The 25455-nt window shown below is 36.8% G+C and overlaps 1 protein-coding gene across 2 annotated transcripts; it reads right to left on the reverse strand.

Moving 5' to 3' along the window:
• Positions 1-255: 255 nt before the first annotated feature.
• LOC120637818 (inter-alpha-trypsin inhibitor heavy chain H4-like) lies at positions 256-23763 on the reverse strand. Of its 2 annotated transcripts, XM_039909842.1 has the most exons (24): positions 23749-23763; positions 21875-22009; positions 21015-21205; positions 20631-20741; positions 19929-20182; positions 19713-19816; positions 18885-18974; positions 18038-18238; positions 17400-17532; positions 16237-16350; positions 15398-15535; positions 14739-14905; positions 13998-14144; positions 12730-12909; positions 11395-11482; positions 10472-10564; positions 9553-9576; positions 8192-8230; positions 6267-6287; positions 4887-4934; positions 3502-3537; positions 1891-2087; positions 801-964; positions 256-393 (listed from the first exon to the last, which is right to left on the reverse strand). In XM_039909842.1, the coding sequence occupies exons 2-24, from the start codon at positions 21998-22000 to the stop codon at positions 345-347; spliced, it is 2715 nt and encodes a 904-aa protein (XP_039765776.1). In that variant the 5' UTR covers positions 22001-22009; positions 23749-23763; the 3' UTR covers positions 256-344. The 2 variants fall into 2 exon arrangements, with proteins under 2 accessions (XP_039765776.1, XP_039765777.1); XM_039909843.1 differs by lacking the exon at positions 4887-4934.
• Positions 23764-25455: the final 1692 nt, after the last annotated feature.

Consider the following 25455-nt stretch of genomic DNA (forward strand, 5'->3'; position numbering starts at 1 on the left):
GAACTCTCAGGTATGCAGGTTTCCTCACGTTATTTTCCCTTGCCGTTGAAGCAAGTGAAATTTTAATTGCCTGCAAAAGAAGTGTTTGCTGGGATTATTACTCCCCCCCCTTCCCAAAGTGAAGTCAAAGTCCTACCCACTGGGCTATCACCGCTTCAGGTATAGCCCAGTGATATCATCGGGTAATTATATAGCAGAAATAAAAGTTAATTGGTTTTTTTTATATTTTTTTTTATTTTCAATCGCTTTTAATAGTAATTCATAAAACTTAAACATCTAAAAGTACTCAACAGGTATACCTTAATATATATGAGAATTAACAGTAATTAATTCAAATACTGTTACTAAGGTTTTCTATCAACATCGTCTCTTGGGCAGCAGACACCAGCATACCTGAAGTAGAAAAAAATATGTGATTTAAAGATAAAGTATATTATTTGACTAATAGTAGCATTATTGTTGAGTTCGGAAAAGTGGGCAATCACTGAACGAATAGAGTTTTAAGTCTGAACCAATGATGGCTCTTGAGTTTATCTTTATATTACAAGTTTTTATGTTCATTTGTCATAAAAACATTCATCTGTCATCTAGTACCCACAACACAAGCTACGCTTACTCTGGAGCTACATGGCAATGTGTGTATATTTATTTATTATTTAAAGCGACTTTCTTCTATGCATCAGCAGTGGAGTTTCAGACAGTGTTGAGTATGAGTTACACATAGGGTACAGAAACTGCCTGCACTACTGTCATGAACTGCTATCCGCACTCTCCGTCTCAACCATCCACTTTGTTATTACCTGTTGTTGACAATGCAGTAGCTCTTCTGATAGTCATCAGAAGTGATGGTCCGGGCAGCGTAGCACCGCGTGAGATACACACAGACTCTGCCTACGTTCTCATTCGCCCCCACTGCGAACGTGCTCTTCGAACACTCCTTATCTCCAGCATCTGCTTTTGGCGGCTGTTCAAACAATGTGAATACAATCTTTGTATTATAATTATTGCATGAGATTCGTTGAGATTTTTAACTCGATGTAACGAAAATACGCTATGATAAAGAAAGCAACACAAAGGTATGGGAGAGCATGAGATAGAACTATTAGTAGTCACCATGGAAATAATATGTTATATTATTCAGTGTTCAGTTTCCATGGTTTTACATTAAATTAATAAACGATTTGTAAGCTTGGTACATAATATTAAACCTTTCATATATATATATCTTAATACTCTTGACAATTGTATGGGAAAACTGAATAATGTGTGGATAAAGGAACAAACATATAAATGTACAGGAAAGAATGGGACAGAATACATTACACATTCTGTTTCCTATTTAGGAAACTGAACAGTTTTATGTAATATTATCCAGTTTTCATGATTTTGCTTAAGTGCTTTATATACGTACCTACGTGCGTATGGTACGTCATTATCCCTCACGTGATACCACGTAAATATATCTTGGTATTTACGTACACTTTGAGGAAATATAACATATATATTTAAAATGGATATAAATAAACTATAAAGACGGGATTTGAACCCGCATCTCCCAGGTATGCTGTGCTAGAATTGCATAGAATTTGTATTCGTAATATTTATTTATAATGCAGTAGACGTAGTTGAGCAAGTCGTTGAGTTCGTTGAGCTGATCTGAAAGCTGGTTGCCGGTGTAATTACAGGATGTTCTTGCATGCCCTGCGGAGTGTTACTCTGTTTATAGGCGACGGTTTTCCACTTTTAATCAGGTGGGCCATCTGCTTGGACGAAAAACAAAAAATTCACTTTAAATTTTCGGCCGTTAAACATCGAAGAAGTTTCGCTTTCATAATATTACTCATGGTTTGTTTATTAATAATAATGTTATGAATAACTATTCCTACTCACGTCAACATCCGTCGCCAACTGAAGGATGACTTGTGTACCATTTTCTCCGAGCACTGTAAGTGCGCCAGTGCTGCTGTTGAGCATCGAAGATGTCCATTCAAAGCCTTCTAAGTGGTAGTTTACATTTGAGGCTGTAGTTGGAGTTTGTGTACTAGTGCTCGTAGTAGTAATAGTAGCGGGCACGGAGGTAAATGGTCCTAATTAAATAAATTTAATAAAATTTTAAATGATACGTCATAGCGTGCGCAATGCTTTTATTTAGTAATTGTTTTTTTGAGCAATAACCCATAAAGTCGGTTTCCCTACTATACAATGTCCTACTTGTGTATAGAAATTCATGGAATTATTTAAATATAGAAATGGCTACCGCCCTAACTGTGTTCACATACGTCATTATATAATTGAATTTATTTTAAAACTCGTTTTATAAATGTAACATAACGTATTGTGCTGAATAAATTGAATTGAATTGACTGAAATTCTGTTGAAAAAAATCTATACTTTAATGCTCCGCCATTAAGGTACAGAATTATAAAAGGCGGCAGATGTCGTATTATCTCAATATGTACCCGTATATTGAGCAAAAGAGAAAGCACGACATCGGCAACCTTACACGCCCAAACAAGCAGTAAAGTAATGGTTTTCTATCACACAAGAGTTTCAATCTGGTACAATCTGGTGTTTTTTTTGTACATTAGTACATGTAACTTAGTTTTATTGCAGTGCGCGTCTTGATAACAATTTGTACATGATTTCCCAGTATCATTGAGCCGATCTCAGATTGGTATTAAACTGACTTTTGGGAAATGATACTGCAGGACTTGAGGCCTCTTTCAACTAGGGGGTGTGCCCAGTGTGTGTAGCAGCAATGCTGGCAGAGGATGAAGCATGGAGGGCGATGGTCTCCTTCTGCGAGATCGTAATTGCTAAAAAGGCCGTAATGGCCGAACGCGATCGAGAGAGAGCCGATCCGGGCGGATGGCAATCATCGCCCAATTCCATCTGATCAGTAGTCCGACATGAAGGGACATCGGGTCGTGTCGGGCAGGATGGGGCTCTTGCCGTTTAACATCAATTTAAACGACCCGGGTAGGACAGCAGCTTGCCGTAGCCCATAGCGAGGCAAATGAGGTCGTGGGAATATTTTCTGCCGGGACGAGCTCTACATGCGCTGTACGAGGGAGGCACCGGTGCGTTCTTAGGAGATCGAGTGCCGAGGATGGCCACCGACGATCTTCCCTGAGGTCGGGTATCTTTGAAGATTCCCCCCGATAACAAAAAAAAAAATCCGTTAGACGGATTGGTGATTGCGGTAAATGGTTTAAGTAGTACCTACAGAGAACGCTGCTGTTCTCCTTTATATTCTTATCGTCGGTCGTAAGCTTCACAGTCGAGCTCATTACTTGTGATAGCCGATTAAGTCAATGGTGACTAAAACAATTACCATAGAATTATTGAGCTATCACGAGTACGTAGAAGTCGGTATTCTTAGCTCTAATACGACAATATTCGGTACCGCTTAAACGATTTAATGTACTTTAATTGTTGAAAATTAAAAAAAAAATGTACATAAGTAAATGATAGGAATAATAAATAATGAAATAAGCTTACGATAGGCCGTGATTCTCCGAGCGGGATTGAACCGAACTGAAAATGAGAAAAAAAAAATTTGCCTTTTTTTAAATAAAGTACACAAGTAGTTAGTTGTCGATATTCTTTACTCGATGTGATAACGATAATATTCTGTAGCGTTTCATATTTTTTTTTCTTTGAAAACGCGGGTAAAACCTTCATAGACCAAATTAATGTGCTACGTAATTGTATATCTTACAAAAACCGAGTCGGTATTTATTTATTTATTCGTAATCAACAGCGTTACAATAAAAATATATTTATAAATAGCTTCACTTAAATCTAAGGCCACAAAGATTACGTAAACATAGCATTTTTAAATAGAACGGTCTCGGATTTAACATAAAAATAATTCATCATCATCATCTCAACCAATTGACGTCCACTGCTGGACATAGGTCTTTTGTAGGGAGTTCCACAATGCACGGTCCTGGGCCGCTTGCCTCCAACGGCTCCCAGCTACTCGCCTGATGTCATCTGTCCACCTCGTTTGGGGCCGACCTACGCTGCGTTTACCGGTGCGGGGTCGCCATTCCAGCACCTTAAGACCCCAACGTCCATCGGTTCTCCGAGCTATGTGCCCCGCCCATTGCCACGAAATTGCCTTTCTCGAAATTGGACCTACCTAACTGGATCGTGTGTCCTAGGTATATATACTCGTCTACAATTTCGAGTGCAGAGCTCCCAACAATTATTGGGAGGATTAAAAATAATTAAGTATTTTGAATTAATAAATATTTAAAAGAGTTAATAACATAAAAGTGTGAACAAGACGTAAAGAAACAAAGAAGACTAATCGATCAAAAACAAGCAAATAAAAATTTATTAGTCGCAGCATGTGAAAAAGCACATATTTGTGTGTGCGTGCGTGCTTGCGTGCGTGCGTGCGTGCATGTGTGTGTATCTTTGTCTGATTGTGTTTATGTCCGTATATGTTTATATTCTAAGGTTATCCCACAATTAGCGACCAAATAAAGACAAGCAGGCCGCTCCGCTTTCATCTCTCACAAGAAAGTGAAATTCCAAATATTTTAAATTGTAATTATAATATATAAACACACAAAGCACACACTAAACACTGCGTGTTACCGATCCCTATAATCTCTCGCTCTCTCGGAATCGTGGAGTCGTTTTCGAGTATTGAACTCTGTATAGCCGAAGTAAAATTGACCTCATTTCACTTTCGCAAATTCTGTACTTCTGTACTTCTCGCGAGTCGCAAATTCTGTACTTCTGATTTTAGTTTTACAAACATTCTGTGAAAAGCCCAGGTAACGTATTGTAGGCAAATTTGAAGTTTCACCCATTGCAAATAAGATCTTGAATCAAAAAAAAAAAGCTAATCAATTATGAAATAAGCTTACATGAGTTCGTGTATTTTGGAGGGTACGCGTACAATAGAGACGAAATACCTGGAAATCATCAGAAAAAAGTTTAACCTTCTTGTAAATAAAGTTCATTGCTTTACTTGGGAACTCTAAGACAAATTAATATTGTTTTCCGCTCTTTTTACCAGTTATACCAGTCAGCCTGATTACACGGTTCCCGGCAGAAGCAATTTCGTATTGCTATGGATATGGGTTAAATATACTATATAACTAAGTTAAGTAAACTAATATAATATGGACTAACATTTGGAATAAATGTAAATAAATAAAATATCCAAACAAACAAATTGTAATCCTAAGAATCAGTTAGGATTAAATAAATAATATCGATACGACATCTGTTGTTGAGTATTCCCGATTCCTGAACGGAAACTGTAGGTCTTGGTAGGAGGAACGTCAATGTCAGTGGTGAAAAATAGTGAATTAAGGGGGAATTAACCGGTGATGGTGGAAAAACAAGCACAATTTAAGTAAACTAATATAATATGGACTAACATTTGGAATAAATGTAAATAAATAAAATATCCAAACAAACAAATTGCAATCCTAAGAATCAGTTAGGATTAAATAAATAATATCGATACGACATCAGTTGTTGAGTATTCCCGATTCCTGAAAGGAAACTGTAGGTCTTGGTAGGAGGAATGTCAATGTCAGTGGTGAAAAATAGAGAAATAATGGGGAATTAACCGGTGATGGTGGAAAAACAAGCATGGTCAAAACTTAGTACAGTTGGTAGAAGTTTAAAAGGTCACTAATTATGAGAAGAAGTATTTGTTTATAAAAGAAAGTAAAACGAACAACTAGTTTAATTGCGAGTCATTAAAACGTACTTTCTTACAAACCACAAGTTGCTAACGAGCTCATCTCCAAATGAGTATTAAAATATTTACATTAAACCTAGTTGCTAGAAGCTGTTATAAGCACCATTGTGACCAAATAATAATAACGGTTAAAGTTTAGGCATGATAATAAAACATTATAAAATTATTCAAACCTATTAAGTCGGCAGGTACTATGATAAATTATAAGTACCTGCTTTAAATAAAGCGAAAGTAAAGTATTAGTATGAAAAATGTTTACCTAGTAGGTAACTAAAATAAATCTCGAAGTACAAACTAAATAAATAACTCTTAAATATGTGCACTGTATTTTATTTATGTGAGCCTAATCCAATATTCCTAACAATACGCTGTATACAAGTACCTATAGCCGCTACAATCTTAGACTGCAATATCATTTACCGCCAGGCATGATAACAGTCAAGGGCTGTCTTGTAGCAGAAAAAAAAAATCAAAATTAAGAACCCTAACTGCTGTTTTGAATATTTATTAAAGTTATCTTTTTTAAACTTACCGTAGTCATCATTGTCAGAACCTGAAGGAGGAAAAATAATAGTTACTAGAGTAGAGCTTAATGTCGGGATAAAAAGTATAGTATATAACTTCTAACACTTCCAAGAATGTGTACAAAGTTTCACGAGGATCAGTTTAGTAGTTTTTGCGTGAAAGCGTAACAAACAAACTTACATTGACATTTATAATATTAGTAGGGATGGGGATAATATCTCTTTATCAACATTTCTACACAAAAGTGCAGCAAACTATCAAGAACAGTTTGCATTTGATAAAATGGATTGTTCCCCTTTAAAAGTTCTAAACAATATACCGCGGTAGCATATGTGTATCTTTTAAGGTTGAATTATACGCTAGTAATTTCAAAAAGTATTTAAACTGAACATAGCTAACAAACAAACGGACAATCTTTCGTATTTATTATACTAACACTCGCATGGATTATAGCATGTTCAAGACGATAACCGTAAGGGACGACTTACTGCACAGGGCAATCCAAACAACGAGGTTTGACGTCGCCAATTTACTAACAATACCTACCCACAGCTTTTACTCCGACCCGGGAATAAAAGCTGTGGGTGAAGGACAGTGTGACCCGTAATTGAACATGCTTAGATACCAATTAAATATTGATCAAGGGTCGGAAATAGATAATATGATGGGTCGGAAATAGATAATATGATTTGAATTTTACCTCTTAACAAACTGCTGGCCAGAGCCTCTCATATTCATCATCATCATACCATCCCATTACCGGGTAACTACCGGGTTCGGACCCCTCTCAGAATAAGGAAGGTTTAGGCCGTGCACCACGCTGAATAAGTGATGTGTTAACTAAACACACCTTTTATAACGATACGGAGAACTCTCAGGTATGCAAGTTTCCTCAAGATTTTTACCTTTATCGTTAAAGCAAGTGATATTTTAAACTCCTTATATTAAATACGCACATAACTTCGAAAAATTAGACGTGTCACCCCGAAAAGGAGCCTCTAACCAGTATAACCTATCTATCACTGCTTAGCTACAGACAAACTTATATAAGCGGGTAATTTCATAATCGGCGTATCTGTCCTTGCTACATATTATGCATAAACAAATAACACATATTTAAACATATATTTATAGTATTTGTCTTTGTCGGTACTGTGGCCGCGACGGAATTGATTAGGGGTGTTCTGTCATACTCGTAACAGCCAACTGGTTAGTCCGCCACTACACACGTAACGTAGTTTTTACTGTCGTAGTTGAAACTATCGTGGTGCATGCGTCTGTTACCTAGAAAATAAACGTCACGCAGGTTTCGGAGCGAAATGTGCGTTGAGGGTACATTGTTGAAGATCTGTTTGGTGTGGAGTATAAGGATTGAAAAAATAAATTACACCATACAGATTCTCCTGCTGTTCGCGGGGTATCGCAAATTAAGCTTAATTTTCGTAATATATTATGGATTTCCGCAAAGTAACGCCTGCTTCTATCCATTATTCGAACATTTTGTTTTTGTAGCCTGTTTTATCAATTCCCGATCTAAGAATCGAACGCAGGACCGCGATGCGTAATCGACTACGCTAACCAATAGAGCAATGAGGCAGTTATTTGTATATAATGTTAACACAAGCGGTGATAGCCCAGTGGGTAGGACTTCGACTTCACTTTTGAAGGGGCGAGTTCGGATCCCGGCATGCACCTCTAACTTTTCTAAGTTATGTGCGTTTTTAGTATCACGTGCTTCAACGGTGAAGGAAAACACCGTGAGGAAACCTTCATGCCTAATAGTTCTTCATACTGTTCTCACAGGTGTGTGCAGTCCACCAATCCGCACTGGGCCAGCGTGGTGGATTACGGCCTTCTCATTGTGGGAGGAGACCCGTGCCCTGTAGTGGTTGTGTAATGGTTTGATATGATGATGATGATGTAAACACTTACCGCCGTAGTAGACCGTATTGCGGTTGTGTTGTCCGTTACCTAGAGAAAATAAAAATCGTGTCAAAATCACAAATATCAAGTTGCGGCTTCGTGTAAGCGACAGAATACTAATTCTACTTCTAATGTTATTTCAAAAATATTATTTCACAGACAAATCAGCTGTTAAAATGAAATTTTATAATATTATTGAATGTTAAATAATTAGACCGAAATGGAACATAACACTGTGTTATTGTTTTATTGGTCATATTAGAATAATACTTAGATATAACTAAAGTTATTACTGTAAAGTCATGCCAGTGTGCATTTTCATGCTGCAACAGCCAGGCTGGTTTTTGCAAAAAAAAAAGAGCCAGCCCTTTTCACCAGTTGAGGAAATCAACCGCGGAGTATCTTTTGCACATTATATGATAAATTTCAATTTAACAATACATCATATTATAAGTATACGTATAAGTCTTGGGGATGTCTCTAAAAAAGTTCAAAGTTTGTTATTATATTCTGTATTTATATATTGTTTTTTTTTTTTTTTATTTATTTATATTTACTTAAAATTATTGTTTTATATATATTACATATATTTATTTAAGTAATGAGATATTTGTTTTAATGGGTATATGTATATATGCACCAGATAACTATTTTAAGTACTTGTTTTCTTCGCCATTGGTTGCCTGGAAGATATCGCCCTGAGAGATATACCTACGTAGTTTTGTTGTACTTTTCTTTTTGTATATACTTTTTGTGGTGCGCCATAATACATATTATAGTTATGGCACGAAAGAAAGAAGGAGACGCAGCCAATCAACCAAGCCAAGCAACCAATCAATTTGATTTTCGTCATAGAGTTAGATCATCTAGGGACAGAGGATACATACACATACATACGGAACATAGGCTACTTTCCAAAGTAAACAAACGGTTCCCAAGGGATTTGTAAAAAAAAAACCATTATAAACGCAGCTAGTGTAATAAAGATTAAGTTAAGAAGAGCCTATGTAAGAAAAAAATGAGCAGTAATGGGCTCGTATGTAATGCGGAGGGAATAAAATCATGTTACCAAACCATTTTGAATATTCATTTCGAAAGGACAAGGAAATAGAGGAGGAAATAAGTAATTAGATGCATATAAGGCTTAACAACGACGACTCAGTTTGATGGACACAGGGCGAAATGTTGTACGACGTGTTCCTTGCATGCTCTGCGAAGTGTCGCACTATATCTAGGCAATGGTTTTGTTTTTACCATCTGTTCGGTCCGAAAATTATTACTTTCTAAAAAAATGTGTCAGCCCTAATAATTAGCCTTCCTTCTTGCGCTTATCGTGGTTTAAAAAACCGAATGTTACAAATGAAACTTACCAATTAAATTTCTCTGGAACCAGCCTGTAAAAAAAAATGTAATTAATACTACTACACCTACTGGATACATAAAGACAAATGGACAAACAGACATCACGAAGCTGAATACATTCATCTTCAGTGATATTTATAGAGAGTGTATTTGGTGTGGAAATTTACCATCACTTAATGATGGCAAGTTAAAGACTTTTCTAAGAACCAAACCAAACTAATCTAAAAAATCTTTAATGCAAATCACAGATATAATGTTTTGCACAGAGATAGTTTGCTTCGACAACTGCAAGCTATCTCTGTGCAAAACATTATTTAGTATAAATATTTATTTTTGACGATGATCTTTCAGTAGAACGTGCCGGTACGTGCACATTAACGCTCAGGGTGGTAGGGAAGTTCCCTAGGCGTCTAACAAAGCCAACAAGAGGGAAATGCCGTGGTGGTTTTTAGTTTAGGTATACCCCTTTAGAGGGGGGAGTCCCACATAACCGCCGTCCTGCCCAACGGTCGGAGGTAGCAATAATTTCCACCACGGCAAAAAAAAAGGTGGTATGGAAGCGTGCATGGTGCAAGCGTGTATCTTTTAAAACGGCAAAAAATCACGTCCGTTGTATGCCTCCTTAAATATTTTTTTTTTTTTTAGTAGTTGTTGTTGTAGAACAAATACTAAAAAAGTTGAAGAAATACATCATCTGTGAAAATATCAACTGTCTAACTGTCACGTTTCATAAGATTTAGCCTGGTGACAGACAGACGGACGGTCAGTAGAGACTTAGTAATAGGGTCCTAAATAGTGTTTTATCCTTTGGCTACGGAACCCTAAAAAACAGAAATTCTACGCAGTCTCTTACATCCGCTGGTATTTTATTGAATGTTATTTAGTTTTATTTATAGGTACATATAAAAAGTAAATCCGTTAATTTACCTCCACGTCTGTTGGCTCCGTATCCCCAGTCGGCGGGTGCACTCCAGACCGGTGGCGCAGCGCTCTGCGATGGAGATACCCACGCTGGTGTGGCTGGAGGTATAATAAAAAAGTAGTTTTGCTGAGAAAACAAATCGATAAAGCGCCTTGCTGTGTAGGGCAACAATCGACTTACTAGAAACGGACATAAATTAGTTGTGTGTATATGCTTTTATAACATGATACCGAAGGTACTATTAGATCTACCTTTACCTAAGTTTAAACAATATATTAAAACACATTTAACCAATCTTGGTTACTACACGATTGATGAATTCCTAACTACAAGGCTGCTTGGAAGCAGGCCACTCCGCTCTCATCTCTCACAAAAAAGAAAAAATCTAAAGATTGATGCTGGAAAAAAGCAATCTGCTGAGTTTCTTGCCGGCTCAGTCACTACAAACAGACTGACTTGACTTTTCAAAAGTGCTTATAAACTAGGCCTACTTGAAATAAATGAATTTTGAATTTAAATTGGAGCTTTACTTCAATGCAAATATTAATATGCTATTTTATTCCGGTGTTCAAGTGATTACATACTCGAAAACGACTCCTCGATTTCGAGCAAGCAAATCTTGTATTAAGGCTACAGTTTACTTTAACCACCACAATTATTAAGAAAATACAGAACACTCATTTAGCCATTATTCCATGCTGTGTATGTCCAACAAACAGTCAAAACGCTCCACGCCAACGACGCATGTCTCACTTCACACCCGCGGAATGTTGCTCACATACTTTTCCCATTTTCCCCATTTTGTGGTAAACGTTTAGTACATTAGAACAAAAATAATTACTATCAAGTACTAAATGGAATGAACTGACTTGATGCTTCAATATTAGTCGTGTACACGGTTTCCGTATTCTTAATCATTATTACTTACATGTAGCTTCAGCTGGTTCGACATCAACAGAGTAAGTTTCATTCGGCTTTACTACTACCAGTGACGTCAGAGGGGTCACGAACGAGTACTAGAACAGACAGCGAACCTAAAATAACTAATAAAGAACAAAATACATATACCTCGGCCCTCCGAAAGTGAAACGTGTTCCCCACATGCCTTGCTAGGGTTGCCAGACGATCGTGAATTGGCGGATTCTCCCGAATTTCTGTATGTCCTCCCGACTCCCGACAAAGCAAATAATCCCCCGAAAAACAAGTTTGATAATTTTAAGTTTTTACATTCAAAGTCACATTTTTGTCAAACGAAACTTGCAAAAACACAAAAAAAATGACAAATACTTATGGCAAGAACAAAAACAATAAACATGCTCATTCGGTTCTTATCTTGTCTGTCACAAATAACTTCTTTGTTTTTTTTTCTTATATCTACAGTGCAATGCAAAAATATGTTTGTTTACTTAATTAAAATATTTAACTTATTTTTTTATTTCTCCCGACCAAAGCCCTAAAATCTCGAAAAATCGGTTATTGATCCCGATAACAGGAAGAATCGATCTGGCAACCAGTATTAGAGGAATTGTTAATAATTGCATGCGTTATAAAATGTTCTCTAATGTTTTAAATTTAATGTTATATTATTTACCTACCAAAGAGATTCGGATTTCAAGTTATAGGTAAAAACAGCGCAATTTATCGATCCGTTTTCCATCGAAAAGTGAGATAGCTTTGTTAAAATTCTAAAATTGAATACAAGAACTTCTCCTGAATTATAAAAAATATTACCGGTCCAGCCGAGGCACGGGTTTCCTCTCAGAATGAGAAGGGTTTAGGCCGTAGTCGACCATGCTGGGAGACGGTCTGAGATCACCGAGTGAGCTTTGTGATCTCCTCACAATTCCATCTCATTGTAGGGGTAGAATTATTTTAACATTTATTTTTACATTTATACAATTTTATTTACCCAAATAAATTATAAATATAACCTAAAATAAACTATTTAAAAACTAAATAAAATCTAAAACGTCCTCGAAACCACCGCAGCGAGGCACAGTTCCTAAGATGCTGGCAGCATTGCCCCTTTGGATGGCCAAACTAATTCGTTGGCCAAGGTAACTACCCACTCTAGGATCACCGGTAGACTCGAACATTTATTATTTATTATGGTTTAATTAGTTTCATAATGAATAAGGATGTTTTATTAATTGCGACTATCTACCTAACTAACAAGTACGCCGCGGCGTACGGTTAGGGCGCGGCGCCGTGACGAAGTGCGCCGCTGGTTTATAAGGTTGGGCAGTTGGTAGCCCTGATATACCTTAAGCGCTATAGCCAGAGCCTTCTTCTCGGGACTGTTTTCATCAGTGCTGTGGTCGCCGTCAGCGGCGCGCTTGTCCAAAAGCTGCTTGATGGTGAGGTACGCCCACAACCGCTCGAGAGGCATATGCTCGTCCTTGGTACTATTTACGACCACTTCCGGAGCTACTTCATACCGATTCTTTAAAAAATATTGCAGAATTAGTAACATTCACAAATAAACAGCTCGTTAGGAGGCTATATTTGATATTTATCAATCATTATCAAGAGCCACAGTCCATATTATGAAAATTAAGCCTAATTTCTTGTTTTTCACGTAGTACAGCAAATCAAGCTTAATTTTCATAATATATCATGGAATTCCGCAAAGTAACGCCTGCTTCTATCCAATATTAAGCCCACAGCCCAGTCCACTCCTGGACTTAAAGCTTCTGCCAACGGAATGGTTTGCGCATAACCAGACAAGTTGGCAGTCGCAGTGGATTTAGCAGTTGGCTTGATTGTGTTTACATTCAACATTGCTGCGGAAGACATGTATAAAAGCGTTGTGAATTTTAAATAGGCAATTTTAAAATTTAAAAATTAATTTTACTTCGATTTTGGTTTTGTTTTATTTTATAATTTAAATGTATTAATTTAAATATCATCTGCCATTTTATATATTTTCTTTCTATTCCTATGGGTTAAGCCTGAAATAAATGAATTTGAATTTGAATTAGCAGTATCACAGACGACGCTTTTGCCCGTTCTCCGTTATATGCCCTTAGTCGTCTCGTAAATACATACAGTTTTCCTGACCGATTTCGGTGGTCAACATCCAAAATGATTTTTCAATTACGTGGGAGATACTTTGGTGCACAAGTGTGTGCGCAAACACAGGTGCACTCTCTAATTCCACTCTTTCATGGTCCGAGGGGAGAGCAGATCCGAAACGAATGAAAAGAGGTCAGGCCTGCGCCTGATCTCTTTTCATTCGTTTCTGATCTGAGTATTCTGATCTGATGCCACAACACAGCACGCTTTTGATGTCAAACATTTATAGGCGAGGGTAAACCAGATTGTTGGTGTCATCAATTTATGTAAACAAATTTATAATGCTTTGTCTTTTCATTTTGCCAAATCTAATTTCTGCCGTAATCTGTTCTTTTCTGCGCTTATAGAAAACAATTTCGATGTTTCTGCCAGGCGTCTCGTGACGGCTCACGCATTTTTATTTACGGAATTCTCTATATTTTTTTATGGAAATTAAAACTATTGAGCTTTACATACCCAGCCCACTTCGTTTTCAATGCCTGAGAAGCCAACGATTCGTGGCGTTATCTCGGTGACGTCATCCGCGAGCTGCCCCACTACGGCCACCTCCGAGCCCGCGTTAATAGTACGGAAGTTATGAAGGCTCACAGACTCTTCTTTTACCTGAAAACAATACGGAGATCGATTATTATTATTGCAAATCTTATAGAAAGGAGTCTACTTGACGACGACCTTTAAGTTTATGACACAACGTGCTTGTCGTGTAGTTACGTTTTTACCCTTAATATAATTATCCCCACATCATACTAGTCCCCGAAAAACAGATGCCATCAGAGCAATCACTCCGCAGATAGAGTTCCATATGAAGTACTTGACGGCTAGCATGGGCAGGAGACAAAAATGATATTCCCCTTATCAAGGGATAAAATAAACAGCGTGTAGGACAAGTTTACCGCCGTATTATTACACGTATATTATTTCCACCTGTGCCCCAATACTCGGAGACTAGATTAACCTGTGGGGGAAGTAAAATTTGTTTGAAAATATTAAACGATAATATTAAAATTGAGTTTTCCGTGGTAAAAAGGTTAGAATGATGTACTTTTCTATTAAACTATCTACCAGTTTTTCTATTAAACAGAAGCCTCTTATCTCATAGCAGAGACAGTTTTAGAGCATAGACCCACCACGCTGCTCCAATTCGAGGTCGTGGACACAAAAGTCTTGCAATTACTTATTCGGCAATTAAATAGGTACCTGATTCTTTGGGTACTGGAACTTGACGTTAGCAAGAAGTGGCGAGGACACCTGGCGGTAGAAGTCCTGTAACTGCAGCGCCGCATCAGCTGCCATGTAGATGTGCCGCATGAAGCCTTCATTGCGGAGAGAGAGTTTGCGGAGGAAGGTACGGTCCGCGTTGTCACCTGCAAGTACATGTTTCAAGATTTAAACCTAAAACATCCTTTATCCGGTACATAGGATACATAAAACACAGGCCTTATTGCTAAGTAAATCAAGCCGGTGACTTTTGATCACAATTCGCATCCCCGGGAGATGAACAACCGTTAAGTAAGTTACTTATAATTGTTCAATTGTTCATTGAGTGAAGTTCAAGTCAACATCTCCTGAGGGTGCTACGGTATCCGGTCCGGTGAGGTGAAACAAACGTGTAGACTGTAGAGTAGATTGCGGAAGATCATTTTGGTGTGGAATATAATGATTGAAGAAATGTAATTTACACACCGTACAGATTCTCACACTTTTCGCAGAGCAGGTATAGCAGATTAAACCTAATGTTCATAGTATACCTTGGAACTCCGCTAAGTAGGTAACGCCTGCTTCTAATATCTAATCTAATAATCCAATAGTTCGATATTGTTTGATATTTCATATACAAAATTGAAAATAACTCTTACCAAAAGCGAGCGAGTACAAGGCTGCTCTTATTTCTCCAGAGTTCATTTTGGTTATATGCGAGATAATTTGGTTGGGGTCACTTTGACCCACGTTGGGCTCGCCGTCCGTCAAAAAGATAATTATGGGCTCCATTTGTACTGAAATGGAATACATACACCTACCTATTAATGTAACATCCTATTTACGTGGGTATACCTACTACATCTTAACTTTAGATAGCCATTTTACGTCATCAATAATCAGGCAACGGCATCCTAGAATAGTTATAGCCTAGTGGTTAGAGCTTCGGCCTCCCTTTGTGACCTAGTTCGAACTCCGGCACGCAACTCTTACTGAGTTGTGTTCTTTTTTAATTAAAATATCGCTTGCTTCAAGGGTGAAGGAAAACAACGTGAGGAAACCTGCATGCCTGAGAGTTCTCCATTACGTTCTTAAAGGTGTGTGAAGTCTATCAATCTGCACTTGGCCAGCGCGGTGGACTAAGGCCTTAACTCTTTCTCATAATGGAAGGAGACTCGTGCCCTGTAGTGACCCGGAAACCGGTCGATATGATGATGATAATGATGAATTCTTAGTACCAGCCCAAAGTTTGAGAATTGGCGGTGATTCAAACCCGTTGCTTAGGAGAGTACGTTAAGCTGTCGTTACTCCGCCTGATCATGGTCTGCTGTCCAAACTTTGAGAGTAAGGAAATACTGAATGCGCCTGTGTTTGCAGACACAATTCTGCACTACAATATCGCCCGCGTAGTTAGAACATTTCTAGATAAATTGACCACTGTGACCGAAATCAGTTAGGGAAATTGTTTTTTAGACTGAAAAAGACAACGCTTACTTACTTTTTATTTCAGCTGGTTCATTATCGTTTTCAGTATCAATCTTTTCGTTTTTCTGTTCAACGCTCTTTTTTACAAGACTCAAAGCCGCTTCCAATGCGTCGTTAATGTTAGTTGCTGTAAAAAAAATAAAAGAAAACTTTATATCATAGATGCTAGGATGCTATATGCTAAATTAGTTTGCTATGATCATTATCATTTAGGTCATCTTTATTAAACGATTCAAACGTTGTCTAGGAGGCATTTTCTTGTGTCTGTACAGACCGCGTCGTGAGCGACAATTTTGACCTTTGGCCCATTCGCGACACTGATCCGCCGCTCTCCTCAATGCAAGAACATCAAACCACGCGGCATCGTGGACTCCACACACTGGCGTGTGCTACTGCGCCAAGAAGGACCTGCCACGGTAAACGAGAAGGAGTGATTCTATTGACGTGTCTTGCCAGCGCAAACGTCTGTGCTTTAATAAGACAGTGAGGCTGAATGTTCTCGCACGTTTTACAACATTTTCTTTGGTCTCCCTGTCCTTCCATGGAATGCCCAGGATTTTGCGTAAGCAGCGCATGTGAAAGGCACTTAGCCGGCGTTTTTTCTTCGCATACGATGTCCACGTCTCTATAACTAAATTAAATACATCATAGCTAAATGAGCATCATGTTCTATATTATTTTTAATTAGCTGATGTCCGCTTTCTTCGTCGTCGTTTTAACAAATCCCGTGTAAACAGTATTTTAAAGTATATATCATGAAAGTTACTCTCCATCCTTGCAACGAGCTCTATGCCAAAAATCAGTTCATAAGTTGCTTAGTTAGGGCGCGAAGGAAAGACTTACGGAAGTAAGGAAGTTATAATAACAGTTGTTTTGTTAAAAGTTAGGTACATTAATAAAATTAAACAGGCCATAGGGTGCATTCGAATTACAATATTGAAATACATTAAACATACGATATGTACATGAGTCGTTTGGGTAATTTAGGAAAATGAACAATCTGACATACCTCTTATCGTAATAAAATACCTATGTTTTGCAGATTGCTTGAATACATACATATTATATTTCTATATAAAGAGAAAGTATCCGACAAATTTATTTTAATATTGATAGAGAAGTAGATGCAGAAATAGTACAAGAGAAGGAAAACATTACTAATAACAAAATAAATACCTCCACTAATATTCAGTCTGGACGCAATAACTTTCGCTTTGGCAATATTAGCCGCCGAGGCAGGTGCTGGTGGCACCGCCGAAGCAGAGCTGGTATGTGTATAAAGCGATTCATCATCCTTCAATTCATAAATCTGTAAACATTTAGATATTATAATGATGTAGTAGTGAAGCTTTTTTAGAGCTTTATGTGACAAAACTCGTCCGCCGAAGTACTACCACCAGGTTTGTTGACCACAATATTGAGTTCCGGTCTGAAAGGCTCGATTGCTCGTGTAATAATACAGGCAATACCTACGCCTCAAGTTGATGGCACACATGACGGCACGTTACAGGACGTGTTCCTATTTTGCCCTGCGAATTGTTGCTCTGTTTATGAGGGATTGTTTTTCACTAACCATCAGGTGAAACATTTGCTTAGTCCGTCAATTATTATTATAAAAAACAATAGTACCTACTGTAATGTAGCGATAAGGGCGGCAAATTGTACATTCTATCTTATTCTTCTTTTAAATTGGCATTTTTTATTTTTATTTTCTATGCTGTGTACAATAATAGGTATTTATTAATACTTTCATACATTTATACATTCATTCAGTACAAAGCTATCACCGTTATTTTCATTTGGTAAAGCCTCACCTTGATAACGCTGTTGAACTCGACAATGTTGAAATAGTCGTTTGGATGAAGGTCGGAGAGTATGACATCCATGGCTTTGCGCAGTTGTTCGATCTTTCCACCGTACATAGAATACGAGGTGTCCAACACAAACACAACGTGCTTGCTCAGTGGCGGTAGCGAAGTAGGTGCCAGGAAATGTACAAAGTAGCCATCGTTCAACTGAAACATGCTCACTCTATAGTCTTAAAATCGGCCTCGGACATATAATATACATCAGTGGTGTGCACTTCATACATGCACGAAAGCACTGCCTTCCCAAAGTATTTTATATAACTCGTATTTGAGGGGAATCTTTCCATTTTATACCATGTACCTGCTTTATACATACCTTGGTTGAAAACCCTGTGTATGCCACTAATATATACTATACACAAATAATATTATAAGAAAGTAAAGTTGTTTTTTTAAGCACCATGTAAATATGTAAGGTTATTTCAAGGGAAAAAAAGGGAATCAAGCCAACGGGCCCGTATTCAAGTATTAATAATAATGGGAAACTTTGGTTTCTCAACTTTTGTATGGAACAAATACATTTATTATTTACTAGCTGACCCGCGCAACTTCGTCTGCACCGAATCTGGTAGTAGAGGTTTTAATATCTTAAAAAAACCAAGAAACGAATTGTAGTTTTCACGTGATGCGCGGACAGACAGACAGACTAAAATTAAATAAAAATCTGTTTTGGACTCAGTATCGATTATTAGGCATTCCCCGGTCAAAATTTTCTAAATATATTAAATGTACAGAAATCTTCCAGTTACAGTATTATTATAAGTATAGATAATTTGACGAAATAATTACTTACTAAGATTTCACCATTATTAGACCGCTCTACGTCGTACTCCACCACAAACTGTCCGAGCGCTGTGCTGCTACTACCGAGTTGGCTTTTATCCTGAAAATATTAAACATTGATTAGCCTACAAACCCACCCACAGCGGGGATAGCCTCGTGGTTAGGACTTCGGCTACACTTTCGAGTCGCCGAGTTCGAATCCCAGCACCACCTCTAACTTTTCTAAGTTATGTGCGTTTTAAGCAATTAAAATAATGATGAATAAAAATTGCAGTACCTACGTACGATACTTACATTTTACTTCTTAATAATTATCCAATGAGAGAGAATACCTGAGTGCCAAGTGTAAGATTTTCTACCTACGTGTTACAGTAAATTTATAACGTGGTTTAATAATCAAAGTTTTCATAACTATAAATTCATATTTGCCAGATGTTCATGACATTGACTTGGTGGGTATTTTTATATAAATACGACTGCATTATCGATGCACCGCAGTCCTACAAGGACTCGAACGATGTAAAGATACCTCCCGTTGCTAGTCGTATAACAGTCAGAAGTGGTACGATACAAAGGTCTAGCCCACCTGGTGACCTTGTTCGATTTGACTGTCAGATGAAATGACGATTGTTCTTAGTTAGTTTTACTTATTCGATCGCGTGAAAGTTACTGCGTTTTATATGGTATCGAAATAGCGCCATCTATTCTTTAGTGACAGTACGGTTTCCCAATATTGTAACTAGATAGCGCTCCTTTGATTTATATAAATCGAAGTTGCCCAGCAGTGGACGTCAATCTGTTTAATTGATGATGATGACAAATCTAAAAAAGTTCATACCCTGTATATTTTTGCAAGTCTTCTCTGTTCTGCAAGGTCAGGAGTAAATGTGATGGTTACTTCATTTTCGTTTGTACCATTTTGAATAACAACCTTAGAGTTTTCTGCAAAAGTTAAGATGAATTTGAAAAAATAGCTCAGGACATGCCTGTTGATAAAATAAAGCTTATTCCATGACGGTTATAAAATTCTTAAAGTAAAAGGATTTCTACTCACGTGCATCATTTTGTTTCGCTTCAATTTCATTTCCGGTTCTGACTTCGGGAACATGTAGTTTAGTAATCTTTTGTGATTCTTTGATATGAACTACGACCTCCATTGTTGGCACAAGAGCGCCAGGGTGCAGGTTAATTATGTGGCTGTACAACCCGTTGCGGCTGACTAGGAAATCTTCGTATCTCAAGTCGAAGACAGCTGTAGTGTTGCCTTCCACGTTGACTGACACCGTGAAGTGATTGGAGTCGCGAGCTCTGTTACGTAAATAATGAATATTTTATAAATTTAAAATGCATATGAAAATTTTCGGAACCGACAGGATTTGAACCTGCGACTCTCTGGCAATCGCGGCCTGAGCACTTTCTCCAATTAAGCTACGGCTCGCCGAAATTAGTATATGCCTTTCACGTCAGTCTTATAGTGACTGCAGCTTCATCTAGTAGGAAACGTTGCAGTTTCGATCTACTTTTTCTTTTAGTTCCGAAAATTTTTATATGCATTTTAAATTTATAAAATTGATAATTACACCAAGTGTAGGTAAAAACACTAATAAAAAAAATATAAAAATAATTAATATTGTTGTAAGTTATCAAATCATTGAATAAGATAAGATCTTTTCACAAAGCTTATTTAAAAGCTGATGATAGCTAATAATATAAGTCACGTACTTTTATTTATTTAACAATTGAAAATGTTACTTACTTTGTTGCAATGTGAGCTGCACCACTGCCCTGTGATACAGCTTGGGTATACATTTGTTTAGCTTCTTGCTTTTCTTTAACATACGCTTTGTATGATTTTCCATCAGTAATCCTATAATTAATACAACATATTATGATCAAATCATTTTTCCCCGCCGAATATTTCTCTAAACATCATTAAATTTCACTTCGGGTAACGGAATAAAACTGACTGCCAGGCGCTACGTTAGCACATTCTACAGAGTGGCTCTTGCTCGATTATCTTGGACCATTTAATGAACTATAAAGCTGACCTTAGTTTTTTGGCTAGCTACCTAATCGAACGAACCATGAGTTCTTAATATGTGAGCTGCACAGCTTATTTGGTAATGATATACCTACGTACATTGTAAACCCACTAATGAAAGCGGTGTCTGGAAGCAGCATGTGGAACGAGGCCTCTTGCGGCCGCATATCAGGATTTATCACGTGAGTGATCACAGATGTCCGTGCGTAACGCAAAGCTACTTCTGAGCGCACGCGCATTTCAGTCAATTTGATGGGATCATAGGGTCTGTCTGTACTAGTATCGATGCTCTGTAGAAGAAAAGGAAATTTCATAATTTTTATAACAGTGTTTTTAAATTGACTCTACAAAATGCATATAAAAATTTCGGAACCGACAGGATTTAAACTGTAACTCTATAGCATACATTTTTTTTATATACATTTTATAATTTATAAAATTTGTATTTCCTTCAAGTGTAGGTAAAACCCCTTTGTAATGTATAACACATTACTTGTTTTTACTCTTGTTGCAAAGGTGTCTCATTGTAATATGGTCCTTGGAAATGTATAACGTAACTGCAATGTTTGCATTTTAAAATTTATAAATGAAAATGAAAATGTGAACATAATAGAAACCTAGAATATAGTTGATAGTTACTATCCATGATAGGAATGCACTTGATCAGAATCTTAGCAATAATGACTAAGAATATTTTATTACAAAATGTTACTGTTGAATTGACCTAAAAAAAATACTTTTTAATTTTATTTCTTATCTCCTAAATAACTCCTGAGTAGAATGATTCGATGTGATATTAAATAATATTGATTACATCAATAACATTTTATGAATGGCCTTCTACCTTTAGGATTTTTTAAATTTATTATAAATACGAAATTGTACATTGGTCTGAAAAATGTCTGTTTAGGGCCTTTTTTGTTACCAATATTTATAAATTAGTGCTGTTTTTAACTAACCCTGCGAACTTTATGTTGTTCACTCGCAACAACTATGTGCTCATCCTGTGTGTGGATTGATGCGGAGTTCGCGCCCGCTGCTATTACACAGAAGCAGAACGCTATCATCAGTCTGTGGGGTGCCATTGTAGTAATCTGAAAAATTAATTTGAACCTTATCACCTTACACGATAGTGCAAATTTTATCAAAACCTGGATAGCAGCTTCATTTTTGTGCCTTTTGGAGTAGAGACTTTGGGACCGTGGAGTCCGGAAGCAAGAGCCCTTTTCAAAGAATTATCGAAAAGGGTTATCGAGTCTTCCGGTGATCCTAGAGCGGGCAGTTACCTTGGTCAACGAATTAGTTTGGCCATCCAAAGGGGCAATGCTGCCAGCATCTTAGGAACTGTGCCTCGCTGCGGTGGTTTCGAGGACGTTTTAGATTTTATTTAGTTTTAAATAGTTTATTTTAGGTTATATTTGTTGAATTAAATTAAATAAACTAAAGTCAATTTTATCAATTTATTTTATTTTACGTTATATAAACTATATACTATGTACAACTGTGTACTTATCATAAGTGAATGTGCAAGTGGAAGTTTAACTAGAATCAAGAAATCTACAAATAAAATTATTGAAAATCTGTTAAATCTTATTAACAGTCAATTCAAACGCGGACCGAGGCCAGTTCCTTTTTCTTAGGTATTTTTTGTAGCTGTGCATTTTAAGGCAAATAAATTATTTTCCATTTATATTTTATGTCCAAGTTGAGTAAGAGGATTTGTTGCTGCTATTATAAATTATGCTGCAATATATTTACTAAAAATACCGTATCTATGTTATGTTATGCTCTACATATTGCGTCTTATGCTTTAAAACAGTAATACTAGTTGTTAAATAGATAAGTCATCACAGGTACCTAAATTTTAGAATCCTTCCTTTCAAGCTGCTGATATAAGGTTTGTTTGCAGTCTTAAAACAAACGCTTCAACACGGAATTAACCTCTATCCTAGGGTTTTTTTAAGTTTGGCAATATATAATTTAGAGAATTTTTTATGTCGTTATAGTTAATTAATTACTTCGTTGACTTTCTTTTTTTTTGATCATCATTGAATTATTGCTGTAGTCGAATAATTTAAAAACTCATTTATTCCGTATCCCCACCATGCTATAGAAATTCATTAAAAATGCTGCACCCAGTTGGCTACTCTTCGGGATTTAATTTTTTAAACGCACATAGTTTTCCCTACCTATCTATTTTTTCCTATACAATTCAGAATATAAATATATTTCCCAAACCATATTTTTGCAAGCACATTTTATTATAATCACTGGGTCTTTGTTTATATTTGGTATTAAAGCATTAAATTTGGTTAATAATTCATCAATAAATCGTGTCTAATAAGTTTAAGTGTAGACAATATTTAATTAATAATCAGAAACACACAGATTCTTTAAGTGGCTTGTTTGTGATTGTATTTAAGGTCCTTATGTAAATTTTTAACACTCTGTAAAATAAAAATAAAACTTATTTATTTTTATTTGCGCATTAAGCGCATAAAAATTCTTAAAAGGATTATCTTTTTCTAAATTAAATATATATATTTGAGGAAACCTGCATACCTGAGAGTTCTACATAATGTTCTCAAAAGGTATGCGGAGTCCACCAATCCGCACTGGGCCAGCGTGGTGGACTACGGCCTTAACCCCTTCTCATGAAATTGGTCGATAGGATGATGATGATATATATTAGCCAAAATAAATTGAAAACATGGGTACTCACGCGAGTGTTTACTCTTAACGACATATATGAGTGCTTCATTAAATTTAAATAAAGCTCTTGCATTCAGCAGCCCTTAGTGAATGTAAATAAGAGATAAGATCATGAACTTACCGACTTGTTTCTCCTCCGTGATATGGAGACGGACTTGTTGATTACTATAGCGTCTATGAGTTATATACTCGAAGGGGAAGATGGGGTAATCAGGCCCAACGAGTAATGAGAACCCTAACTCTACTTTAGCAGTATCTGACCCATTTTTATAATTTTTTCTTTTACATACTACAGGGAAAAGCCAGAGAATTACGTATATGGCATCATAATATCTTTTTAGTTGACTTTTTGTTAAGAAATGAATACGTTTTATTAATATTAACATAATTATTGTGAATAAGAAACAATTTCGCTTAAAATGAAATTTTTACGATTATTCATAAATTATACCTACTGTGATATATACAGTAAAAGCTTTTCATAAGTACTATCACACCCCTTAAAAAGAATGATTTGTCTGTATGTAACTTGCGGTTAGCTCAATCGAGGTATTTATCATAAAGTACAAGTGTAAAGGGAAATAAATATATGGGTTAAAACGTTTTATATTTCGGACTACGGGCCGTAAATCAATAAAATAAGATCCAAGTACGAGCAATTGCAATAAAATGTCTGAAAAATTATTAATTAAAATGTAATCACATTTTAAAATTTAGTTCCTAGAAAGCGAAAATGTTTTGGAGCCATAACACATCACTGGCAACACGAACTGCTCAAAGAGTTTGGACTGCAGCCACGCCATATGTGGCGCAAATGTCTCCGGTCTCCCCTATATCGGATATCTATATATATATATAAAGAACGGAATTCCCATCAATAAGATAAGAGAACCAAAACCCAAACTCACGCTGTGAAGATCTGTCATCCACGGACGTAAATAAAACATATTGCACGTACAGACATAAAGAAAAACAGTTTCAGGTTCATAATTTAAAGCCCCAATTAGAATTTTTGAAACATAAGAAATGAATTCAGATACAGTTTTATGATACGAGTAAGTACAAGCCGTTTCTTGCTACTCCGCGTACAATCTCTGATAAGTTTCCCATAGAATCTTTCTGCCGCTATTCTACATAATATACCCGACCCACCGCGCCACCCCATATGGTTGATTAGTAGCGTGATGTTACATAGCCGATAATATTTAATTGCTTAAATTAAATTTGCATACGCTGATTAACAGGGATGTTCCTATTTTTACACTAAAAAACCTCATTCAAACTTCATTCACCTCCTTCAGTTACACAGGGCATGTTTGCGTGACTTATGCTCCAAATTCACATGCCTTAGAATGCCTTGTTCACAGAACATTGTTTAGTGCAACTCAAATTCAAATTCAAATTCATTTATTTCAAGTAGGCCTACTTTATAAGCACTTTTGAAACGTCAAGTATGTATGTTTGTAGTGACTATACCACCGGTTCGGAGAGCAGATTCTACCGAGAAGAGCCGGCCAGAAACTCAGTAGTTGCTCTTTTCCAACATCAACAACGACTATATAGTGCACTGTTCATGGTCGGTGTCTTGTTTCTCCTGGCAAAGTGTCTCTAATTACCATGCGAGCGAAGCCGCGGGTAATTTGTAACATATAAAATGTTTGATTTATATAATGTTCGTTATTTATTCACGCCAACACGAGAGAACAGCAGAACTGATCTGTATGAAATTTGGGACAGAGATAGATGGTATTCTGGAATAGCTCATAGGCTTCTTTTATCGCGATAAATTGAACAATTCCCGCGAAACTGTTATGTCATTTTTTTATCA

This window comes from Pararge aegeria, chromosome 4, assembly GCF_905163445.1.
Source record: "Pararge aegeria chromosome 4, ilParAegt1.1, whole genome shotgun sequence".
NCBI classification, from domain to species: Eukaryota; Metazoa; Arthropoda; class Insecta; order Lepidoptera; family Nymphalidae; genus Pararge; species Pararge aegeria.

What these genes read in the sequence shown, in the direction of transcription:
- LOC120637818 (XM_039909842.1), bottom strand. Translation starts at nt 22,000, where the DNA reads ATGGCACCCCACAGACTGATGATAGCGTTCTGCTTCTGTGTAATAGCA. An exon ending in CTAATAATGGTGAAATCTTA is followed by an intron (nt 18,239 to 18,884) that starts GTAAGTAATTAT and finishes AGCATGTTTCAG; the next exon opens with TTGAACGATGGCTACTTTGT. An exon ending in TGAACCAGCTGAAATAAAAA is followed by an intron (nt 15,536 to 16,236) that starts GTAAGTAAGCGT and finishes ATTCCATTTCAG; the next exon opens with TACAAATGGAGCCCATAATT.